This window comes from Haematobia irritans, chromosome 2 (assembly GCF_050003625.1).
Source record: "Haematobia irritans isolate KBUSLIRL chromosome 2, ASM5000362v1, whole genome shotgun sequence".
Lineage (NCBI taxonomy): Eukaryota > Metazoa > Arthropoda > Insecta > Diptera > Muscidae > Haematobia > Haematobia irritans.
In genome coordinates, this window is record NC_134398.1 from 80,804,692 (window position 1) to 80,827,013 (window position 22,322).

Genomic DNA, 22,322 nt, shown 5'->3' on the forward strand with positions numbered 1-22,322 from the left:
AAATCGCTTCTCTAACATATGTTCCAAACATATTTTGCAGGAAGCACATATATTATTGGATACTGCCGAATTAATATGTTTGTTTTATGTGAACATATTATAAGTTTGGAAGCATTTTGAGCCCAAAAATATTATATGCTTCGAAGAATTTTCCCCAAAGAAGATTGTACTCATTCCCTCACATAATTTTAACTTCCACGAAATTGTTTAGTTCTTTGCACCTTTTGCTGTAATACAAATAATGTTGAAGAAATTATTCAATTTTATAAATTTTACCTTTCGCCTGGACGGAGAATCGAACCGACGGCCATACAGTTTGTAAGCCAACACACTATTCACTGTTTTCCAACATACTATTCACTGGGCTACGTAGCTGTTATAGTCACCAGTAGACAATTATCGTTATAATAAGTTACATTTATATAGCATAGTTTGCAACGCCCACGATCCCATGCAAACATAACATTATTTAACAAAAACATACATTTGTTGGCAACGTGGAGCAGTGGTTGGCATGTCTGCCGTGCATTCAAAGGGTCGTGGGTTCAATCCCTGCTCCGACGAGAACACAATTTTTTTATTTTTAATTTACATATTTATATTTATACTATATTACATTTTTGTAATGAAACTTCGAAATGTGGGTTATTAAAGATTTACTGTCAGAAAAAGTTCTTGATATTAACGAAATGGACTGAGCTTTTGGATAAAATATTATTTTTTACTGCAAAAATAACAATTTTGTAAAAAAAAAATGTTTTTGGTATAAAAGTTTGAAATTTTGGAAGGAATTCAAAAACTCTAACAAAAGAAGAACGTGGAGTCGAGTATAAACATACATAAATAATTTTATAATATACACATAAATTTATTTTAAATGCATTTAACCCTTATATTATGTTTGGGGTCATTAGATGACCCATATGGTATTTTTGATCAGCGTATTTCTTACTGTTGGAATATAATTAAAAGTTCTTACTACTCAGCAAGAATTCAGTACATATCAACAATTCACGCACTGACTAGTAAGAACTTTTATTTATATTCCAGCAGTAAGAAATACGCTGATGAAAAATACCATATTGGTCATCAAATGACCCCAACATAATATAAGGGTTAAAACTTATTGTGCTTTGTACTTAATTTTATTTTTACCTTTAAGGTCGGTATTAAGTTGGCATTATCGCTCTAAAATGACCCTGGTTTGCCTTTTAATTTTCTTTAATAATTCATTTTAATGAAAATAAACTTTTTCAATTGTTTTAGCTGCATAACTCGAACTTAATGCCCGCTTTTATATTTGAAGGTGTCCGTCGACTTCTCTTGGACTACTTATTAACAAAGAGGAACTAAACTTTGTTTTTATACATTTTCCTGTTAATTTTTAACTGCTTCCTCCTTTTTTCATTTTACTGTCCCAACTCTAAAAAGAGTATAGAGCCCTTTTGTTATTTTTATGAAGATCCCTTTGTAATTTTTGTATATTTTCCACCGTTTTTTTTTAATTTCCGGTGCCTGAATAATTTGACTTACTCCTCGTATGTTCCGATTTCTTTTAACGAACCAAGAAAAAAATGTGCCCATAATGCCTAAATTATAAACAAAATACATGTCCACACATACATAAAATGCTGCTCTCAAGGCGAAAACACATGCTGTTTTTTTTTTCAAATGTCTATTCTCTTAGTTCCGAATGTCTATTCTCTTTATTCTGAATACTCATTCTAATATTCAAATTAAATAATATTTAGACTTAGGCATATAAAATTTTTGGCCTTATCATAAAGCAGTTTCCGAAACAACATATAAGCGGTTTCACAGAAATTGCTCTCTTTTGATTCTCTCGCTGTGTTAATTTGATATCTTTCGTCAACCCTCACGGTTTCTATCTCTATTTCTTTATACTCTATACTCTCTCTCTCTCTCTGTCGCTCTCTGAATAAAATATCACAACATATATATGTTTACTCGAAATTTGTAAATTTATATATGTTTACATTCACACATATTATTTTTATGAAACATTCATGCCCCAAATATAATATATTGTAACATTTTAACATATGTGTCCCAAACATTTAGTGTTAGTTTAGGAACATTACATGTTTGCTCTTAAATATATTGTGTTTAAAAATTCTGCCCGAAACACATTTTGTTTATATGGGAACACATTAAAAACATATTTTTCTAACAGTGTAGAAGAAAAACATTTTGAATGAATACCATAACATTTTAAATCGTGACCGTTGTCTTTTTATTCAAACAAAATTCTTTTTATCAATATAATAACATTTTAGATGAGGACAATTATATTTTTGTTAGAACCATGTTCACTGAGCCAACATGATTGCAGGTGAAAATGTTACATGGTCGCCGCAAAAATAGCTCCTATCATATTATTTTGCTCTTCAAATAGGATTGAGACAATCATGTTTCTTCTCTGCGTGTATGCAACCTGTGGATTCTTTTGTTTTAACTCTACTTACCCATATTTTACATATACCTTCAAAAATAAATTACAGCTCAATATATATTTTTCGTTTGTTATTTGGATATAAAGTTCAAAACCATGTATTGAAATATCCTTTTTATGTTCATATCCTTTCTTTCCTTTTTTTTACAAGGATAATCTGCGAACTTATGACTTTGATTGCAATTGAAATTTGAAAACATTTTTCCAAAATGTATTTTTTCTTTTTGTTTATTTTTCCTTTGGTAACATAATTGAATCCATTGATGTGTTGACCTAGTTGCACTTCAATGCGTTCGAACTATTATGGGACGATTTAAGCGTGTTCTAATCCTACTACAAATCTAATCAATAGTATTAATAATAGTTACATGATTTCTTTCAATTAAATTATTATAAATTAAATTGTGTATAACTTTTATAATTATTTGCTAATTTGTTGCAATATTTGTAACCACTCGGTGAATCTGGAAATGAGACAAGTCCTTCAGGACCTAACTTAGAACAATATTCGTTGATATCCTTCATTCGAGGGGATTTAGGTCCCCCATGCTGCGGCAGAGAATGAAGCAGCCATGCTACTCCGTTGTCTATTTTTCTCCAGTCAATAACGGCGCTCATTAGGTCCGCAAAAGTTGTAGACGGTGCATAATCAAAAAATGTTTAACAACTTAAAAATTATCTGTTTTTAATTTAATCGGAATATTGTCTAAAAATCACTCCGATTAATCATGTTATCAGATTTTTTCAAATATCGATTTATTTTCTATAAAAAATCCAAAAACACCAATCTACAATGGATACGTGTACCACGATGACTAAGCAAATCGGCCATCAAGTTGGCACTGCTCGTGGCAAAAATTTAGTGTCATCTTCCGCCGACATTAAGGGCTCTGCTTCATTCTCTGTGCGATAATCGATCTACTTCCATCTTACATAAACTCTCGGAAAGGTTCATCAAAATTGTTGTTGTCGCCCGTAGTGTCCCCATAGCCATTCATAATAATAGAATTTTGTTGTTGTTGTGGCGGTGGTGGGGCTGAGACAGCTGTTGTTTGTTGTTGGGGCATTAGGATCTGATTGTGATTCGATATCATGATGTGATGGGATTGGTGATGCATGTGATTGAGAGGTTGGTTTTGAATTTGAATCGTAGTTGTCGCCGTTGTCAATGTTTGTGGCGTGACGTTCTGATGGTGTTCCGCAAGAAGAGTACAATTGTAGGTGGTGCCATTAGTCAGTGTTGTATCGTCGTAGCAATTGCCTGGCAAGGAAATCAATCCATTGGTATTGGTTCCTACATTACCATTCAGGCCGAGAACGCTAACGTCGGCATCTACACCATTATTGACCACAGTGGCGTCTACGGTACCATTGCCGTTCATGAGCACACCATTGAATTCCAGTGCTGATTCCTCATTGCGTTTTGCCAATATTATGTGCGTCAAATTGATGATATAATTTTTGGCCAATGTGAGAGTTTCAATTTTCGACAGTCGACGTTCCATTTCCACGTGAGGAATAACCTCTCGCAATGACTGTAAAGAGAACACAAAGAAACTTTAGTACTTCTTTTGAGCTATACAATAAAAAAATCTATAGAAACCCAGCAAAAAAAATTGGAAGTTGTTCCACAAACATTTCTTTTAAAGCAGAATCCCCCATCGAGTTTTTTCAACTTCCGATGCAGTCCTTTTGGACAAGTCCACAAACATTTCTTCTAAAGCGCATCTTGGGATTCCCCAATGATTTTTTCTACTTCCGATGCAGTCCTTCACAGAAAAAAAATTTCACGAAAATTTTTCCAATTAAAAGCTTAATTGATTTTTAAAAAATATTCAATTAAAAATTTAATTGATTCAAAAAATTTTTTAATTGAAACAAAAATCAATCACAAAAATTAATAATATCAATTAATTTTTTAATTGGATCAATTAATTATTTAATTGACTCTCAATTAATTTTTTAATTGATACTATAATTACTGTGATTGAAGACATTTCAATTAAAAATTAATTGGATCAATTAATTTCGTGATTGAAAACAAAAAATATTTGTTTGTGTGTTATGAACAAGTATTAGAAAGGCTATTTTAAGTGCAAATTTTGGACAATTAAATTTTACAAAAAAATAGAAAACTAATAAAAAATAAAAAAAAAATAGAAAATTAATAAAAAAGTAAAATAATAATAATAAAAAAAATCATCCCCGCTGGGATTTGAACTTGTGCCGTTTGACTTTTTCGCTTCCATGGAAGTTCTTTTGAGAAGGTTTTGCAAATTACGAGAATTTTTAATTTTTTTTGTTGATTTTTAGTGGAAAAATTATATATTTATACGAAAATATATGCCGAAAATAAAAAATAAAAACGTTGCATAACATAAAAAAAATAATTTTTTATAAAAATATTTGATAAAAAAAATTGCCGCTGGTGAGATTTGAACCTGCGTTTCTTATTTTTTCGTTCATACTAATAAAGAACATCTCGAGAAGCAATTAGAATGTTATTCCTTGGTGTCGTGTTACGATCATATCACAAACATTTGAATTGACCTTTCGACGCTTTATGTTTAATGGCGTTTGAGTTTGAGTGTGCTAAGGCGTTCTGTTATGGTGCCAGCAAACCCAGGTTCAATCCCTGGTCGGAGCGAAAAAGTTTTTCAAATTGTAAAAATCAGGGCTGTGGAGTCGGAGTCTGAAGATATTGCTGGAGTCGGAGTCGTAGAAATTTTGCTCGACTCCGACTCCGGCGAAACAAACTTTGAAAAACACTTCCTATCTTTGTAACTAAAGAAATATATCGACAAATTAGATTTCATTAGGATTTTTAATCGAACAACGAAAAACGAAGTAATGGATTTCAGGCCATTCAAAGTGTATTTATATGGATGAAATTTCATTTTTTGGCAGGCATATCGAGTTCGAAGATGGGTCATACCGGAGAATTTTGTGATATAGCACCACATATAAACCCAGTCTAAAATTTTCATAAAATTTGTCAGAAATTTTGAATTTTGAGTTATTTGAGATCCACACGCAAAATAATATTATAATTTTTGAGCTAACAATGTCTGTGTCTGTTTTGTAATTCATTCTTCTATTTGTTGGTACATTATTGATGTGCAGCATTTCTAATGTGTGTCTTTTGTTGGTATTGTTTTCTTGCTGTAATATGCGGACCAGAGAACTGCAACCGGTGGCTTTTTTCCGTATTGCAATCTTACCCACAAAATGTCGGTGGCAGTGAGTAAGACACCAATTACCATGCGATCTTTCACATTGATACAAATGCGAGAATAAAAACACCATTAGTATATAACAATGTTCGTATGCAGTGTCTTGCAATCTTAAACCAATCGACATCGTAACAACGCTCGATAAACAAAAAACGAGTGTGGCACTTAAGTGTGATTGCACTCAACAACAACAATTGCCAGCAGTTGGCATTAGCTCAAGAGAATTGAGAGAGTACCAAATAACCAATTTGTGTGATTGCTTTAGTACTGTGTTTTCGAGAGACCAACACTCATACTAACAAACACCGACAGTCGTCGATGGCATTAGATATTGGTGGTTGAAATTTTTTTTACCAATTGGTGTTTTAAGATTGCAAATATTAGTGTTTACAAAATACACTGGTCGGTTGCGGTAGATCGCAGCCGTTCTCTGATGCGGACATTATTGAAGTTCGGTTGATGTTTGGTTGTTGCACAGTGGGCTGTCAACGCGGTTTTTTGTAGTCTAGAATTGCTGCGAGTTTTTATATCGGATTTGTGACCTGATATTCTTGTTTATAATTTGTTTTTTGTGGTTCCAATATACACCATTTTACACTTTTCTACTGAATTTCCTTCGCATGGAATTTCATAAACCACGTTTGGTGTTTCCGTTTTTGGAATTTTGTCCTTGATGGTGGTAAACAATTTTTTAACCGTATTATTAGATTTATGTGCTAAGTCATATTTATTCTTGTCAAAAATGTTGGCTTTTGTTATTCTTTCCGATATTCCTGGTATATATATTAAAGATTTGAAATTTTTTTCCGGTTTTTCAATGTCTCGTTTTTCCGTGCATGGCTTAAAGGATGTTATTAAATTCTTAATTAGGTTTTTAGGGAAATTATTCTCTTCTAGTTTCTTTTGTAGTATTTTCTTGTTGTCTTGATGGAATCGTTTCTCACTGATGGAAAGAACTCTGTCAATTAGATTTTGGGCTGTATTAATAATTATCCTCTTTGGATGTTTTGAATAAAAATTCATAATTCTGCCTGACGCCGTATTTTTCTGATACCAGTCCAAATTTATATTTTTCTTGTTTCTAAGTATTAATATGTCCAAATATGGTAATTTTCCGTTTTCTTCCAGTTCCATGGTAAATCGCATGCTGCTGTGAAAGTTGTTGAGTGTTGTCAGGGTTCTTTCAATTTCCGTTTCCTTAATGATAGCAAATAAGTCGTCTACATATTTCGTTATTATTTTCGGTTTTTGTGTAAGTTTTCTCAAACTTTCGTCCAGTAGTTTTTCCATCAGTATGTCTGCCACGATGGGGGAAGCTGGTGATCCAATAGGTAACTCTCTTTTCTGTTTGTATATTTTGCCGTCATATTGGAAGTATCTATTATCCGTTATACAAAATTTCAGTACTTTGAGAAATAAATTCTTTGTCATGTTCGTATGTAAACTTATTTCGTCCCATCTATCTACTATGGTTTTTATAGCGAGATCTACTGGCACACTGGGAAAGAGTGATACTACGTCAAAAGAAAAAAAGCCTCCAAAAAAATCGTGTGCGAATACCCTTTACAGTTTGCGAGATATTTGCAAAATGTTAACAAAGTGGGGTCAGTATTTTGAAGCTAGAAAGTCCATTTCTGAGCGGATTTTTTCTTTTCTTTTCTTAGAAGTTTAAAAACTCAGGGGTATGTAAACTAGTGTAAGGCTGTGTATGTGCTTTAGATTACAAGTTTTAGACACCACAATTTGGAATTTCAAACAATACCGAATTTTGGCCAATTTTTCCGGAAAAGGCACCGACATTCTTTATGTCATAACATTTGGTTTCATGACTTCTCTCAAGTTTGTGTGCTTGTATCTTATAGAACACCAAATAGGGATATGTTTTAAGCTTTTATCGACCATTTTGGTCAACTAGTATATGAGTTCTTCTCCTCAAAAAATCGTAATTTTTTAAAAGAGAAAACATTTTATTAAAAAATCTGATTTGGCAAATCACCAATTACTAAGCCGATTTCTTTTCTAGAAAGCTTCATGCGTCCACTAACTGTAAAAGGTTTCAACAACCTACTGGTAAACATTAGAAAAAGGCAAATTACAAACAAGTTCGGCCGGGCCGAATCTTAAATACCCACCACCATGAATCAAATATTAGGATTTCCTTGGAAATTTCATTGAGGTTTGAGGACATATCAAGCAGACCAGTTCAACCAGTACACTTCACGAAGATAAATTTAAAGATTTTACCTATGACGACTATATCAGATTCTGGATTTATAAGAACCATTTTTGTTTGAGTTTTAGAGGAATCATTAACATCTCTGGTAAGTGTGTAAGAAATAACGTCTTGAATTGAAATCTTAAATCTGTAGATTTTCCCCCAAAAAGTAAAATCTGGAAATTTTACATTGATTTTCAAGCAATTTCCATGATCAGTGCGCCTTCAAACATATACCCTCAAGAAGTGAAATCGGTCTATATGGAGGCATTACCAAATGGATGGAATGGATAAAAACTTAATTCGATACACGTTTTTGTGAGCCTTAAATACCAGAATATTTACAATTTCAGGCAAATCGGATAAAAACTACGGTTTCTACAAACCTAAGGAATTAAATCGGGAGATCGTTCTTATGGGGCTATACTAAAATATGGACCGATACTCACCGTTTTCGGCACACCTCTTTATGGCCCGAAAATACCTCTAGATTTTCAATTTCAGGCAAATTGGATAAAAACTACGGTTTCTATAAGCCCAAGACCCCAAATCGGGAGGTCGGTTTATACGGAGACCATACCAAAATATGGACCGATGCTCACCATTTTTGAGTCACCTCTTTATGGTTCTAAAATACCTCTACATTTCCAATTTCAGGTAAATTGAATAAAAACTTCGGATTCTAGAAGCCCAAGAAGTAAAATCGGGAAATCGGTATATGGGGCTATATGGGGGCTATACCAAAACATGGATCGAGACTCACAATTTTTGGCACACCTCTTTAGGGTCCGAAAATACCTCTAGATTTCCAATTTCAGGCAAATTGGATAAAAACTACGGTTTCTATAAGCCCAAGAAGTAAAATCGGGAGATCGGTCGGTATGGGGTCTATACCAAAACAGGGACCGATACTCACCATTTTTGGCACACCCATTTATGGTCATAAAATACCTCTAGATTTCAAATTTCAGGCAAATTGGATAAAAACTACGATTTCTATAAGCCCAAGACCCAAAATTGGGAGGTGGTTTTATATGGGGACTATATCAAAACCTAGACCGATATAGCCCATCTTCAAACTTGACCTGCCTGCAGACAAAAGACGAGTTTGTGCACAATTTCAGCACGATTGCTTCATTATTGAAGACTGTAGCGTGATTACAACAGACAGACAGACGGACATGGTTATATCGTCTTAGAATTTCTCCTTGATCAAGAATATATATACTTTATATAGTCGGATATCGATATTTCGATGTGTTACAAACGGAATGGCAAACTTATTATACCCCCGTCACCATTCTATGGTGGTGGGCAAGGTATTTAGGAAGGTAGTTTCAAGCTATCAGATGATTACAATTTTTTCATTTGAGCAGAACTTTTATTGTCGGTATCTGCTTAATGGCATAGGCGTAGCTAAGGGGGTTTTATGGGTTTTTCATCTCCCCCTACCAAATACCATTCAGTATTTCTTCAAATCATAATTATATATCATTGAATTAAATATTATGGTTTCTTCCCATCTATAATAATTTATTTTTTCTCTTTTTGAGGTATCTTCACAATGAGTAGCTTTTACCCCCTACGAAAATGTTGCTAGCTACGCCAATATTTAATAGACAATTGTGACAAATAAAAATAAAAATTCAAAATAAAATTATTTTATACCAAAAATTTTGAATTTTCAATTTGCTTTAAATTTATGACAGAAAAGTATCGAAATAAATTATCCTCATAATTGATGGTAAGAATTACTTCAATTATTCGTATAGACCGTATCATATTTCGAAGCATACATCGATCATTTCCAGATTTTCTCTATTTTAAATTTCCAACTTGTTGAACATATTGTTCAACAAGTGAGAAATTTAATTCAATTTGACTGACAATCAAAGTTTCAATATGGCGACTGACATTTTTGTTTTTGTAATACTAAAACTACCTTACTAAATCTGCCTTGGGTGGTGGGTATAAAAATAACTGTATTGATAGTTATTGCATTGACTTCTGAACCATTTCATATTTTGCCAACAAATTTCTTCCATTTAATTTCCTTATGCATGAGAACAGTATGTACAAATTTCGTATTATATATCATCACCCATAGAAAAAATCATGAACGGAGTTGTCATTTCAAAACGATCCGTGCATGAAAGTGTTGTCAAATTGAGAACAGACGGGGTCAATCTGACAACGTTAAAATGACAACATGCGTTGTCAAACCAACAACCAGCGTTCATGGTCTGACAACGTAATGGTTACGAGTTTATAAACAAAATTATAAAAAGATTTCCGCTACCGTGACTCGAACCTGTGTTGTCTGCACTATACGCGTTAACAGACGCCTTAGCACATTGCACCCTCGGCGGAGTTTCCATATCAACGTCTAACGATTATTTTAAGACTTTTCATGGCCAAAGAAAAACGAATGCCGTTCATGAAATCGTGAACGCCCGTGGACGAAATCGTGAACATTCCGTTTTGATTTTTTGTGACCGTTTCCGTTTCATTTTGTCACCGTTCGTTCACGATTGTAGAAAACAATTTTTTCTATTAGTGATTGGGGTTCGGAAACTAGCGCTTGAGGAAAATTTTGCGTTTTGCGAATTCGAAAATCAGAACAAGGGGATATGACTGCGGAGATGTCCTCCGAAATAAATTTGAATTTATAATGCAGCCAAACTATAAAATAATGCAATACAGTTAAAATAAAATTAGGTTAAAATATTCGTTAGACATTAACTACACCCAAAAAAAGTGAACTCACCATGAGAGAAATTGTTAAATTGTAATGGCCGATGTTGAATGTGAACCACACCTAAACGCCAAGTTTTTTTTCCGAATTTTATTTGACATTTCTCTATTTCAGACTTACTCAATTTGAACCATGGAGAGATACACAATCCAACAACGTTTTAAATGATTCCATGAAATGGCAACAGTGGATGATAAATTTTCGAAGAAAATCATCTTCAGTGATGGGGCACATTTTCATCTCAGTGGATTCGTCAATATCCAAAATCCAAGAGTGATTGTCGAAAAACCAATGCACCCACAAAGAGTGACTGTTTGGTGCGGTTTATGGGCTGGCGGCATCATCGGGCCGTATTTTTTCCAAAATGAGGCCGGTCAGGCAGTTACTGTGAATGGTGTTCGCTATCGTGAGACGATAACTTTTTATGGCCCGAATTGGAAGATATGGATGTGGACCATATGTGGTTTCAGCAGGACGGTGCCACTTGCCACACAGCTAACGAAACAATGGCTCTTTTGCGCAACAAATTCAATGGCCGTGTTATCTCACGTAATGGCGATGTCAATTGGCCGCCAAGATCATGTGATTTGAAACCGTTGGACTCTTTTCTTTGGGATTATTTGAAAGAAAAGGTGTACGTCGATAAGCCAGCAACAATTCAAGAGCTAAAGGATGAGATAATTCGGCACATTAACGGCATAGAACCTCCTTTATGCCTCAGCGTCATCGAAAATTTGGACCATCGGATGAAGGTGTGCCACCGAGGTAGCGGCGCCCATTTGGCCGATATTTTGTTCCATACATAATTGAGTAATACCAATATATTATAATAAAAAAATTACAATAATTTCCTAAATAGTTTGTGTTTTATTCAAAATCAACATCGGCCCTTGAAATTTTAACCACCCTTTATAAAATAAAAAAATTAATACATGCCCTCGTTTCATACAAAGGGTCATTGGTTCAATCCCACTTTCTATCAAAGACCAAACATTTTTTCAGCGGTGAATTATCCCCTCTCAGTATTGCTGGTGATACTTTGAGTGTTTTATAGCTCTCTTTCTAGTTTCACCGTAATGTGCAACGTCGTTCGAACTCGACTATAAAAACGTGGTCTCTTGTCATTGAAATATACACTCAAAAACCAATAAACCCTCCAGTGCACTAAAGCCAATTTTTAGTAGTAGTAGTAGTAGTAGTATTCTTTATTTGATAACGCTTTTTGTTTTTTTTTTTTTTAAATTATACAAAATATGTAAATTCATTAAGGTAAGTATAGAATTGTATAAACTTCAACAATTATTATTTAGAATTAAATACAATTATTGCGGCAATGTATTTCACGTCTGCCGCTTGATCTAGTTTAACATGTTCAAGTTGATTGAGCTCACTGAAAATGCGCTAATAAAAAAGCTCTACACAGAAAAAAAGGTGTCTTGTAAATTTAAGGACCATTTTAACTTTCACATAGTTCAACAAATTTACTGTAATATAGTTCATTTTTCGTAACCACAACGAAAATTAACTTAGCTAAAGGAAAACTAATAAAAATTCAGTAAATGTTTTTTAGTTCACTAACTACGAAATGGGAAGGATTTTTCCTTAAATAAATTTCCAACACAGTAGTTAATGCATCGTTGATTCTATTGTAAAAATACATGGGCAATATAAAAATCTTACTACGAAATGTAGACAATTTACTAAGAAAAAATTTTGTATGGAAAAAATTTTTTTGTAGTAAAAATTAACTTAACGACTTTACCGATTCGTACGATGGCTACCTATAGATTATTTCCCTTTTTATTATATGTTGGAGTGTTTTTACTCACATTGACAATTTTAGATAAAGTAGAATAAAAAGTAGTTAATATAATCCTTGACGGGTGTATATAATTTTGTATAGATTCCTCATAGATTTGGTATATATTTTACCTTAACTTATAGATAGAATTCCAACTAATCAATAAACGTGCTACTGGAAAATGTGAGTGCATCATGTGAGGGAGTTTTTAGAGACATTTTGTGTATATCTCGTATAATTGTTTGTGTTTGTTATTGCGTCATTTATGCTGTTGTTGGTTGTTTTGATTCTAGAGACAATGGAATGTTCCTTGTGTGTTGTTGGTATCTTTTGTGGTGAGAGTTGTTTTCTTGCAATAGCGAGATCAGAAAGGGATCGTGTGTGTGTGGAGTTGTTTTTCTTTACGGTAGGTATGTATCCTTTATGACTATTTGTGTCTTTGAGTTTCATTGCTGCATTCAGTTCTGTTGATGTATTTATGAAGTGCACACGTGGATTTAATTTTGCAAAATTGCACGTGCGGTATTGGTGTTTATTAATGAAAATACATTTATTTCGAAACATTTTAGAAACTGAGAAGTGAATGGTGTGATGTTAGAGAAATCAAAAAAATCAAAAACGCTTTTTATTGATAAAAAAAAACAAATAACAGATTTAGGAACTGTATATTTTTGTTAATAGTTTAAAATTAGTGCGGATTTTTAATTGATTTACATAAAAAATGTTCAACATGAGTGTTTATAGGATGATCTATATTTTTTCTACATCTGAATCACAGGTTGGAGATGCAACCATTTTTTATACCCTCCACCATAGGATGGGGGTATATTAACTTTGTCATTCCGTTTGTAACACATCGAAATATTGCTCTAAGACCCCATAAAGTATATATATTCTGGGTCGTGGTGAAATTCTGAGTCGAACTAAGCATGTCCGTCCGTCTGTCCGGCTGTCCGTCCGTCTGTGGAAATCACGCTAACTTCCGAACGAAACTAGCTATCGACTTGAAACTTGGCACAAGTAGTTGTTATTGATGTAGGTCGGTTGGTATTGAAAATGGGCCATATCGGCCCACGTTTACGTATAGCCCCCATATAAACGGACATGATGTAAGAATATGGTCTCTAACAACCATGCAAAAATTGGTCCACATCGATCCATAATTATATATAGCCCCCATATAAACCGATCCCCAGATTTGACCTCCGGAGCCTCTTGGAGGGGCAAAATTCATCCGATCCGGTTAAAATTTGGTACCTGATGTTAGTATATGGTCTCTAACAACCATGCAAAAATTGGTCCATATCGGTCCATAAATATATATAGCTCCCATATAAACCGATATCCAGATTTGACCTCCGGAGCCTCTTGGAAGAGCAAACTTCATCCTACCCGATTGAAATTTGGTACGTGGTGTTAGTATATGGTCCCTAACAACCATGCAAAAACTGGTCCATATCGGTCCATAATTATATATAGCTCCCATATAAACCGATCCCCAGATTTGACCTCCGGAGCCTCTTGGAGGGGCAAAATTCATCCGATCCGTTTGAAATTGGGTACCTGATGTTAGTATATGGTCTCTAACAAGCATGCAAAAATTGGTCCATATCGGTCCATAATTATATATAGCTCCCATATAAACCGATCCCCAGATTTGAACTCTGGAGCCTCTTGGATGAGCAAAATTCATCCGATCCAATTGAAATTTAGTACGTGGTGTTAGTATATGGTCTCTAACAACCATGCAAAAATTGATCCGTATCGGTCCATAATTATATATAGCTCCCATATAAACCGATCCCCAGATTTGACCTCCGGAGCCTCTTGGAGGAGCAAAAGTCATCAGATGCGGTTGAAATTTGGTACATTTCGTTAGTATATGGCCTCTAACAGCCATGTAAAAATTGTCAAATTTTATTACTATAGAAAGTTTTGTCAAAATTTCATTTCTATAGAAAGTTTTGTAAAAAGTTTATTTCTATAGCAATGTTTGTCAACATTTTATTTCCATAGAAAATTTTGTCAAAATTTTATTTCTATAGAAAATTTTGTAAAAAATTTATTTCTGTAGAAAATTTTGTCAACATTTTATTTCTATAGACAATTTTGTCAACATTTTATTTCTATAGAACATTTTGTCAACATTTTATTTCTATAGAAAATTTTGTCAACATTTTATTTCTATAGAAAATTTTGTCAAAATTTTATTGCTATAGAAAATTTTGTCAACATTTTACTTCCATAGAAAATTTTGTCAACATTTTATTTCTATAGAAAATTTTGTCAAGTTTTTATTTCTATAGAAAATTTTGTCAAAATTTTATTTCTATAGAAAATTTTGTCAAACTGAATTATATACGTATTTAATCGGCCTTTTTTTTTTGTTTAATATATACCCCTTATGGACTAACTTACAATTTAGAAGACAGTGTTAAAAAGTTTTACGATACCTTGCCATCGGCAAGTGTTATCGCAACCCAAGTAATTCGATTGTGGATGACAGCCTTTAGTAGAAGTTCCTACGCAATCCATGGTGGAGGGTACATAAGATTCGGCCTGGCCGAACTTACGGCCGTATATACTTGTTTGAATCTATATTTGCATGTTGCAGCAATTCCTACAGGTGAGTACTAAGTTCGAGTTTAGCCGCTAAAATTAAAAATAAATCACTAAGAAAAGTATAAAATTATACGTCTTCGATACAAATTTAAATATAACTTGATGGAGAATAGCCCAAACCAAGTTTTTTATAAAGATTTTTTTTGTAATGGATTATTAAAGAAAAATAGCGATTTTAGCCTCTACTCGAACTTAATATCCACTTTAAATACTAAATGCTATACTGACAAGTGGCATTTTTTTATTTATTTATTTATTTCAGTCTATGGAATAACAAAAATTCCTTACAGACTAGGACTTAAAACTAAAAATTTATAATATCTAATAAATTAGCGAATTTTTCAATATTAAACATTAAATCCAAATTGTATTCATTGATTCTGTTGAACTATTTTAAAGCCCTTGTTATGGGCTCGTTACAAGAATAATTCGTTCTATGTAATGGAACGTAAAAGAACTTATTATGACGCAGAAGCCTTGGAGGCACATTCAAATGCAAAAGTTTAAGCAAATCAGAACAATCTACTAGACCATTTATAATTTTATACAGAAACATTTGTGACTGAAGCATTCTTCTATTCTCAAGTGTTTTAAGTGATATAAGCCTGCATTTGTCCAAATAAGATGGTTCAGGAGTAGAGAAATTAATTGACCTAAGAGCAAAAACCTTCTTTGTATCTGTTCAATTCTATTACAATTATGTCTACTTTTATAATATTTTTTATTTCAAATATATTCTGAGAATAATTTCAAAAACGTCCCATTAGTCCATTGATATGATTCCAATAATATACCTACTGGATGGATTTTTCAATGTGGTAAGTTTTTCTATAAACGGCATTTTGTTCGTTTAATAAAACCAAAATTTCAATTTATTAAAAATAATTATTTTCACTTGCAGGTAGCCAGGTCTGGTAATTTTTTTTAATATTCTAACAGTTTAATGCTAATTAAGCTGATATCCTTATTGGCTCTAGGATATACTCTTGAAAACCGTAAGTTAAAAATCAATATGAATTTGATAATATTTTTCTTATATTTTGTATAACTTTGCAAATTCAGATGCTTATAAGACAAATCCGCCCAACAAAAGTTAGCCAAAATATAATATAAATATAAAAATATAAATAACATAGAATATTACTCTTTTGAAGAAGCAATTACTAACTACCGACAATACTAATAAAAATATTTCCTTTATTGTATATCATAACCCATAATTTTGTGTAATATAATAATAATTTTTTGAAATAAAATACTGGTGGTTATAGAAAATTGACTTGTTTTGTACGAAAAATTTCTTAGTTGTTTACAGGCTTGTTGTACCTTTGATTCCTCAATTTCTCTACTTTTTTTGAAAATTATACCGACAAACAGTTTATTTCAAACCAATTTCTTAATACAGGTTCCCAAAAAATTGTTAATTTTTCCGGATAGCAGGAATATTTTGAATGAGTTTAACTATATTCTTCCCACAGCATAGTAATAATGAACTAAAATACGATACAATACATGAACTAATTTATAAGAAAATCATGAACTTATCTAGATGAAAAAAATCTTTGGCGCCAAATCATGGTCATTCTTACTATGGGTTAGTTCATTTTTCATAAAAAATAGTAAACTTTTTTTTCGGTGTATAATTGTAGGCTGTTTTTAAATATTTAATCAGGTTCCTCCAATCCTCCTCATTTTTTCCATTCAAAATGTTCAAAACTTCTTCATAGTTTAAAGTTGACTTTCTGAAAGCTGCTCGTCTAAATTCGTTTAAAATTGGGCATCTGCCGAAGAAGTGTAGATTTGTTTCTTCTTCTTGCATATTGCACAATTTACATTCTCTCTCCGATTCATTTGTTGTGAAGCTGTTATAATTTAAATGTAGCATTCCACTTCGTGCTTTAAAAATCCAAGTAATTTCGTCAGATGTATAATTTTCATTCAAATATAATTGCGCTCTTGATGGATTCAAAAATTTGTAATCTCGTGTACGACTTTCTGATTTACATTGGATTCTTTTATGTTTCAGTGCCAGCTTTAATGAACACAGGAGCTCTGTTGAAAACATATTCCACGATTCCATGTTATTTATTGCTGCTGGCCATTGTACACTAATATTCTGCGAAAGTGATCTTATTTCTCTCACCCAAAACACATTTTTACGTATCAATAGAGTTGTTAGCTGCTTAGGGAGTATATCGCGGTGATACTGGAACATAGCTCTACAAATATACTTAAGGTGTAATCCTAAAGAGTATATTTGACTGTCTTCCACATCCGTTTCCAGCAATAGGATATATGTTGGTGTAAAGCTTGGTAGTCGCAATAACTTCTTTATGAAATATATTAGCAATGAATTTACTTCACTGAAATGAGTAAAACCCCAGACTTGAGCCGCATATGTTTGCACTGACCTACAAACAGAGAGGAATAATTTCCATTTGGCATTCATATTTATATCATTGCGGCCCAGAAAACTCTCCCAGGTTGAATTGATTGCATTTTTTGCCATAATGTTGCGGTTTTTAATATGTTTTCCAAATTGCATAGTTGGTGTCAGTATAACTCCCAGGTATTTAAACTCATTTGTTATTTTTACTTTTCTTCCATTAAAAGTCCATGTTTCAGTTCTGCTCAATCTTCCTCCATTTCGAAAAACCATTATTTCAGATTTTTCAAGATTTACATCCAGATTCCACATTTTACAATAATCTTCGAGTTTGTGTATCATATTCTGCATCTTTTTTATATCATCCGTTAGTATAACTATATCATCGGCGTATAATAACAACCGAATGTTTAGATCATCTACATCTAATCCGTCTTCTAGATGTTCATGTAAATCGTTTACATAGAGGGCAAATAGTATGGGTGACAATAAGCACCCCTGCTTTACTCCCCTAGTTGTTGCGAAGTATTCGGACATCCCTTGTCCCGTCCAAACGGCTGAAACTGTGTTCTCGTATATCCTTTCTATTAACCGGACCATTTTAGTCGATAGCCCTATTTGGTGTAACTTGTAGATTAAAGCTTGTCGTGATATATTATCAAAGGCTGCCTTAAAATCGATGAAAAATGCATACACTTTCTTTTTTTCAGCTAATTTCAAGCTAACTATGGCTGCCAGGTTATAAATGTTATCAATGGTAGAATAATACCTCCTAAATCCTGCTTGATATTCTGTTAGTATATTGTAATGTTCTAAATTCGATTGTTCAAAATACCCATAAATATTTTGGCTGCACAATTCATGAATGATATGCCTCTATAATTTGATGGGTCGTCTAAATCGCCCTTTTTATGAATTGGATAGATAATTGTCCTTTTGAACGTATCGTCAATGGTGCAATTATTGTATATTTCATTGTAACTTCTTAAAAGTTGGAGGTGGAATTGCTCGGTAGCGTTTATGAAAAATTCATATGGTATTCCGTCTTCACCCGGAGCCTTATTTAATTTGACGCTCTGAAGCATTTGTTTTAGCTCTATTAAAGTTATAGGCTCATCGAGAATTGAATCCTGGTGTAACATTGGGGCGTAATATATCGTGTTCATAATTTGTGGTGGATTTAACAGTCGCTCGTAGAATTGTTTGAATGAGAAGGGAGTAATGTTCGGCCCGATTTTGCTTTGATGGTTTCGCATTTCTCTGGCCATCTTCCACCATTCTTTAGCGTTTTTTATGTCATTCAATTTTGTTGCGATATTCGAATAATAATTGGTTTTGCTAATGTTGCAAATATACTTGTAGGTATATTGTGCCTTTAGGTATACGTTTTTGTCTTCCAAAGTGTTCGATTTCCGATATTTTGCCAAAAGTTGAAAACTCTTTAATCGTGCTTCATTGCAGGCTGCGTTATACCATCTATTTTTTGGTTGATATGATTGGTTTCTGTTGGACGACTTAGGCCAGGATTTCACTATCAATCCGCAAATTGTTTTCAGTCCTAATTCACTCGACGTTAAATTGTGTCTATATAGAGAATCATTGAGATGTCTCTGGTAACTATTTTTTTCTTCATTCTTCCACATTAACTTTGGAAGTAATTCCATCCTTTTTCCAATTTCTAATGATGTGTGACAGTTAAGTTTTAAAACGATGGGAAAGTGATCTGACCAGCTTGCATCTCCGACCATAAACTCTCTGACAATTCCTAGCAAATCCTGAGACACGGAGCATAAGTCATTTACTGATTGCCCAATAGAGTTGACATACGTTACATTGCCTTCTTCGTCGCCACGAGTAATTCCGTTTAAGATAAGTAAATTAAAATCGTTGCAAAAATGCAAAAACTGTTTTCCTTTATTATTAACTATCTTATCTTTTGATTTTCTAACATCATATCCAGCGGCAAAAGTTTCCTTATACATTTCAACGATATCTTGTTTCGATTCTCCAATACGAACGTTTAGATCTCCTATAACTATTCCATTTCTAATATCTTGATCAGAAAATAATTTTTTTAGTTTATTGAAGTCAGTTGGCCAAGAATCCGGTCGCAAGTATGTCGGTATTAATGTGAAACAATATGTTTTGGTATTTATATTTAAAATTTGACCCTCAGAACTTTCCTTCACTTCATATATCTTCTAATTTTTTGCTGATTCCATATACTTTTCCTCCACTAGCTCTCCCAAAACGACAAATCCGTATTGCTGGTACAAAGATTAGGTGAAATCCGCTAAAAAACGCCCTTGTTCTTTCTGTTTTTTGATCTTCTAGATGAGTTTCCAATAATATGAAAATATCAAAACTTCTTACATAATCAAAAAAGGAAGGGTAAAGGTATTTATTTTGCAAACCATTTACATTATAACATAATATTGTAATCATAGTCTCATTTATCATGCTGGCATCTGCTCCGGATTTTTTGGCCCTTACTAGTTTTTTGAATTTGGGTAGGTTCTCAGATTTTCAAAATTTATATTAATATTTCGTGCAGCATCCCCATATAGTTTTACCAATTTATTTATTCCGTCACTACCGTCGCAGACAAGAACGTTTCCATTACCCCACTTAAACCAGCTATCATTAATTATCATTTTATCCTCACGGATATTCATTTTTATTTTATTGAAGAGTAAACTAACAAGAACAAACAAAACGAACTTTATTTTAGTTCATGGAATTTATTACGTTTTAGTAAAAAATTTTTCAATATGAGAAAATTTTCTTGATTTTAGAAATTTTTGTGGTAGTTAAATGAATTAAAAAATTTCTCACAACATAATTCAAGATTTCCTGATTGACATCTTTGAACTCAAATTTTTCCTGCAAACTATGAATTTTCTTGGGTTTGTCGAATTTTTTTCTCTCATTAGATCTAATCAAATTAACCTAAATTGTCCTTCCTGGTGGGTTCACCTGTTTTGAGCTTAGAATCGGGCAGCACTAGGGATGATAAATAGCATTCATTAAATTTTACTGAATGAGCTTCGAAAAAGTACCTTTTGAAGCCAAATAGTACTTATGGAATTTGGTAAATCCCTTTACCGGTTTGCTTATAAAAGAGATCCTCCCGGATAAAATAGTTAGCATGCTCGCTTATCATACAGGTTGTCATGGTTTTATTGTGGTGCTTCCTGAAATAATGATGTGATTCATAAATTGCTCATGTCGGCCACACCAAATTTCTTGGAGATTGGAACCAAAGTCTTATCAAGAGTCTGAAGACGAGAATTCTAAATGTATGAACTTTCAAAAGCCTTGGAGAATATGATGTGTCCACGAAACAAATTCAAAATTCTTTCATAAACACTTTAAACGAATGTCTTACAATAAGAACACAAGAAGAATTCCATGGCGGTTAAATATTGACAATTTATTTAAAATGCTACTTAGAATGCAACGAATAACATACCTGAAATGCGTCATTTAGGCTGTGCATTCGCATGCGCTCCCTTTCATTGGATTCCAGACGTCGCAAGTTACGCTCCTTTGCATTGAGAGTCCCCTTTCTGCGGCGATTTGGATTTGCTCCAGATGAATTTCTACCACTGCTCGAAGGTCGGGCACCACTGCCACCGCCATTGCTGCTGCCACCACCTCCACTGGTGTCATCGCTTTGTGAACTTGAGTCTGTCACATCCATATCATAATTATTGCTTAACTGTTCGCATACACACACACACACACAAAAGCGTCGTCAAAGAAACCGCAAATCAGCAATTTTCCAGCACATGTATGAAGAAGAAGAAAATACGAAAAGAGGATAAAAAGATGAAGAAAAGCGTATGAATGAAAAATCTTTGCGATTTGTGGGCGTTTTAAATAAGATGGTCTAAAAATAGCAGAAATCCTTTATTGCACTGGCGATAAGCAAGACAAAGAAGACTAAAATAAATCGCAGTACAATTTATCAAGAAATGCAGTAGTAAAAAATATATTTCACTAAAAGCAAAATCTGATCTTGAAATATTTTGGAAATATAAACGTAGGCTACACAAGAAAATTTATTCGTTACATCGAATAAAAATTATAGATCATTATACCCACCACCATAGAATGGTGATGGGGGTATAATAAGTTTGTCATTCCGTTTGTAACACATCGAAATATCGATTTCCGACTATGTAAAGTATATATTCTTGATCAGGGAGAAATTCTAAGACGATATAACGATGTCCGTCTGTCTGTTGTAATCGCGCTACAGTCTTCAATATTGAAGCAATCGTGCTGAAATTTTGCACAAACTCGTCTTTTGTCTGCAGGCAGGTCAAGTTCGAAGATGGACTATATCGGTCCAGGTTTTGATATAGTCCCCATATAAACCGACCTCCCGATTTGGGGTCTTGGGCTTATAGAAATCGTAGTTTTTATCCAATTTGCCTGAAATTTGACATCTAGAAGTATTTTATGACCATAAGGAAGTGTGCCAAAAATGGTGAGTATCGGTCAATGTTTTGGTTAAGCCCCCATATAGACCGATCTCCCGATTTTACTTCTTGGGCTTATAGAAACCGCAGTTTTTATCAAATTTACCTGAAATTGGAAATCGTGAGGTACTTTAGAACCGTAAAGATGTGTGCCAAAAATGGTGAGCATCGGTCCATGTTTTGGTATGGTCCCCATATAAACTGACCTCCCGATTTGGGGTCTTGGGCTTATGGAAATCGTAGTTTTTATCCAATTTGCCTGAAATTTGAAATCTAGAGGTATTTTAGGACCATAAAGAGGTGTGCCAGAAATGGTGAGTATCGGTCCATGTTTTGGTATAGCCCCCATA

The 22,322-nt window shown here is 33.5% G+C and overlaps 1 protein-coding gene across 1 annotated transcript in view; it reads right to left on the reverse strand.

Moving 5' to 3' along the window:
* Positions 1 to 2,529: 2,529 nt before the first annotated feature.
* Positions 2,530 to 22,322, reverse strand: part of dimm (basic helix-loop-helix family member dimmed) — an 83,985-nt gene continuing 64,192 nt past the window's right edge. The window contains exons 3-4 of the mRNA XM_075295398.1: positions 20,958 to 21,206; positions 2,530 to 4,008 (exon numbers count right to left, since the gene is read on the reverse strand). Coding sequence (XP_075151513.1) covers positions 3,403 to 4,008; positions 20,958 to 21,206 — 855 coding nt within the window. The 3' untranslated portion in view covers positions 2,530 to 3,402. The remainder of the gene's footprint in view (positions 4,009 to 20,957; positions 21,207 to 22,322) is intronic.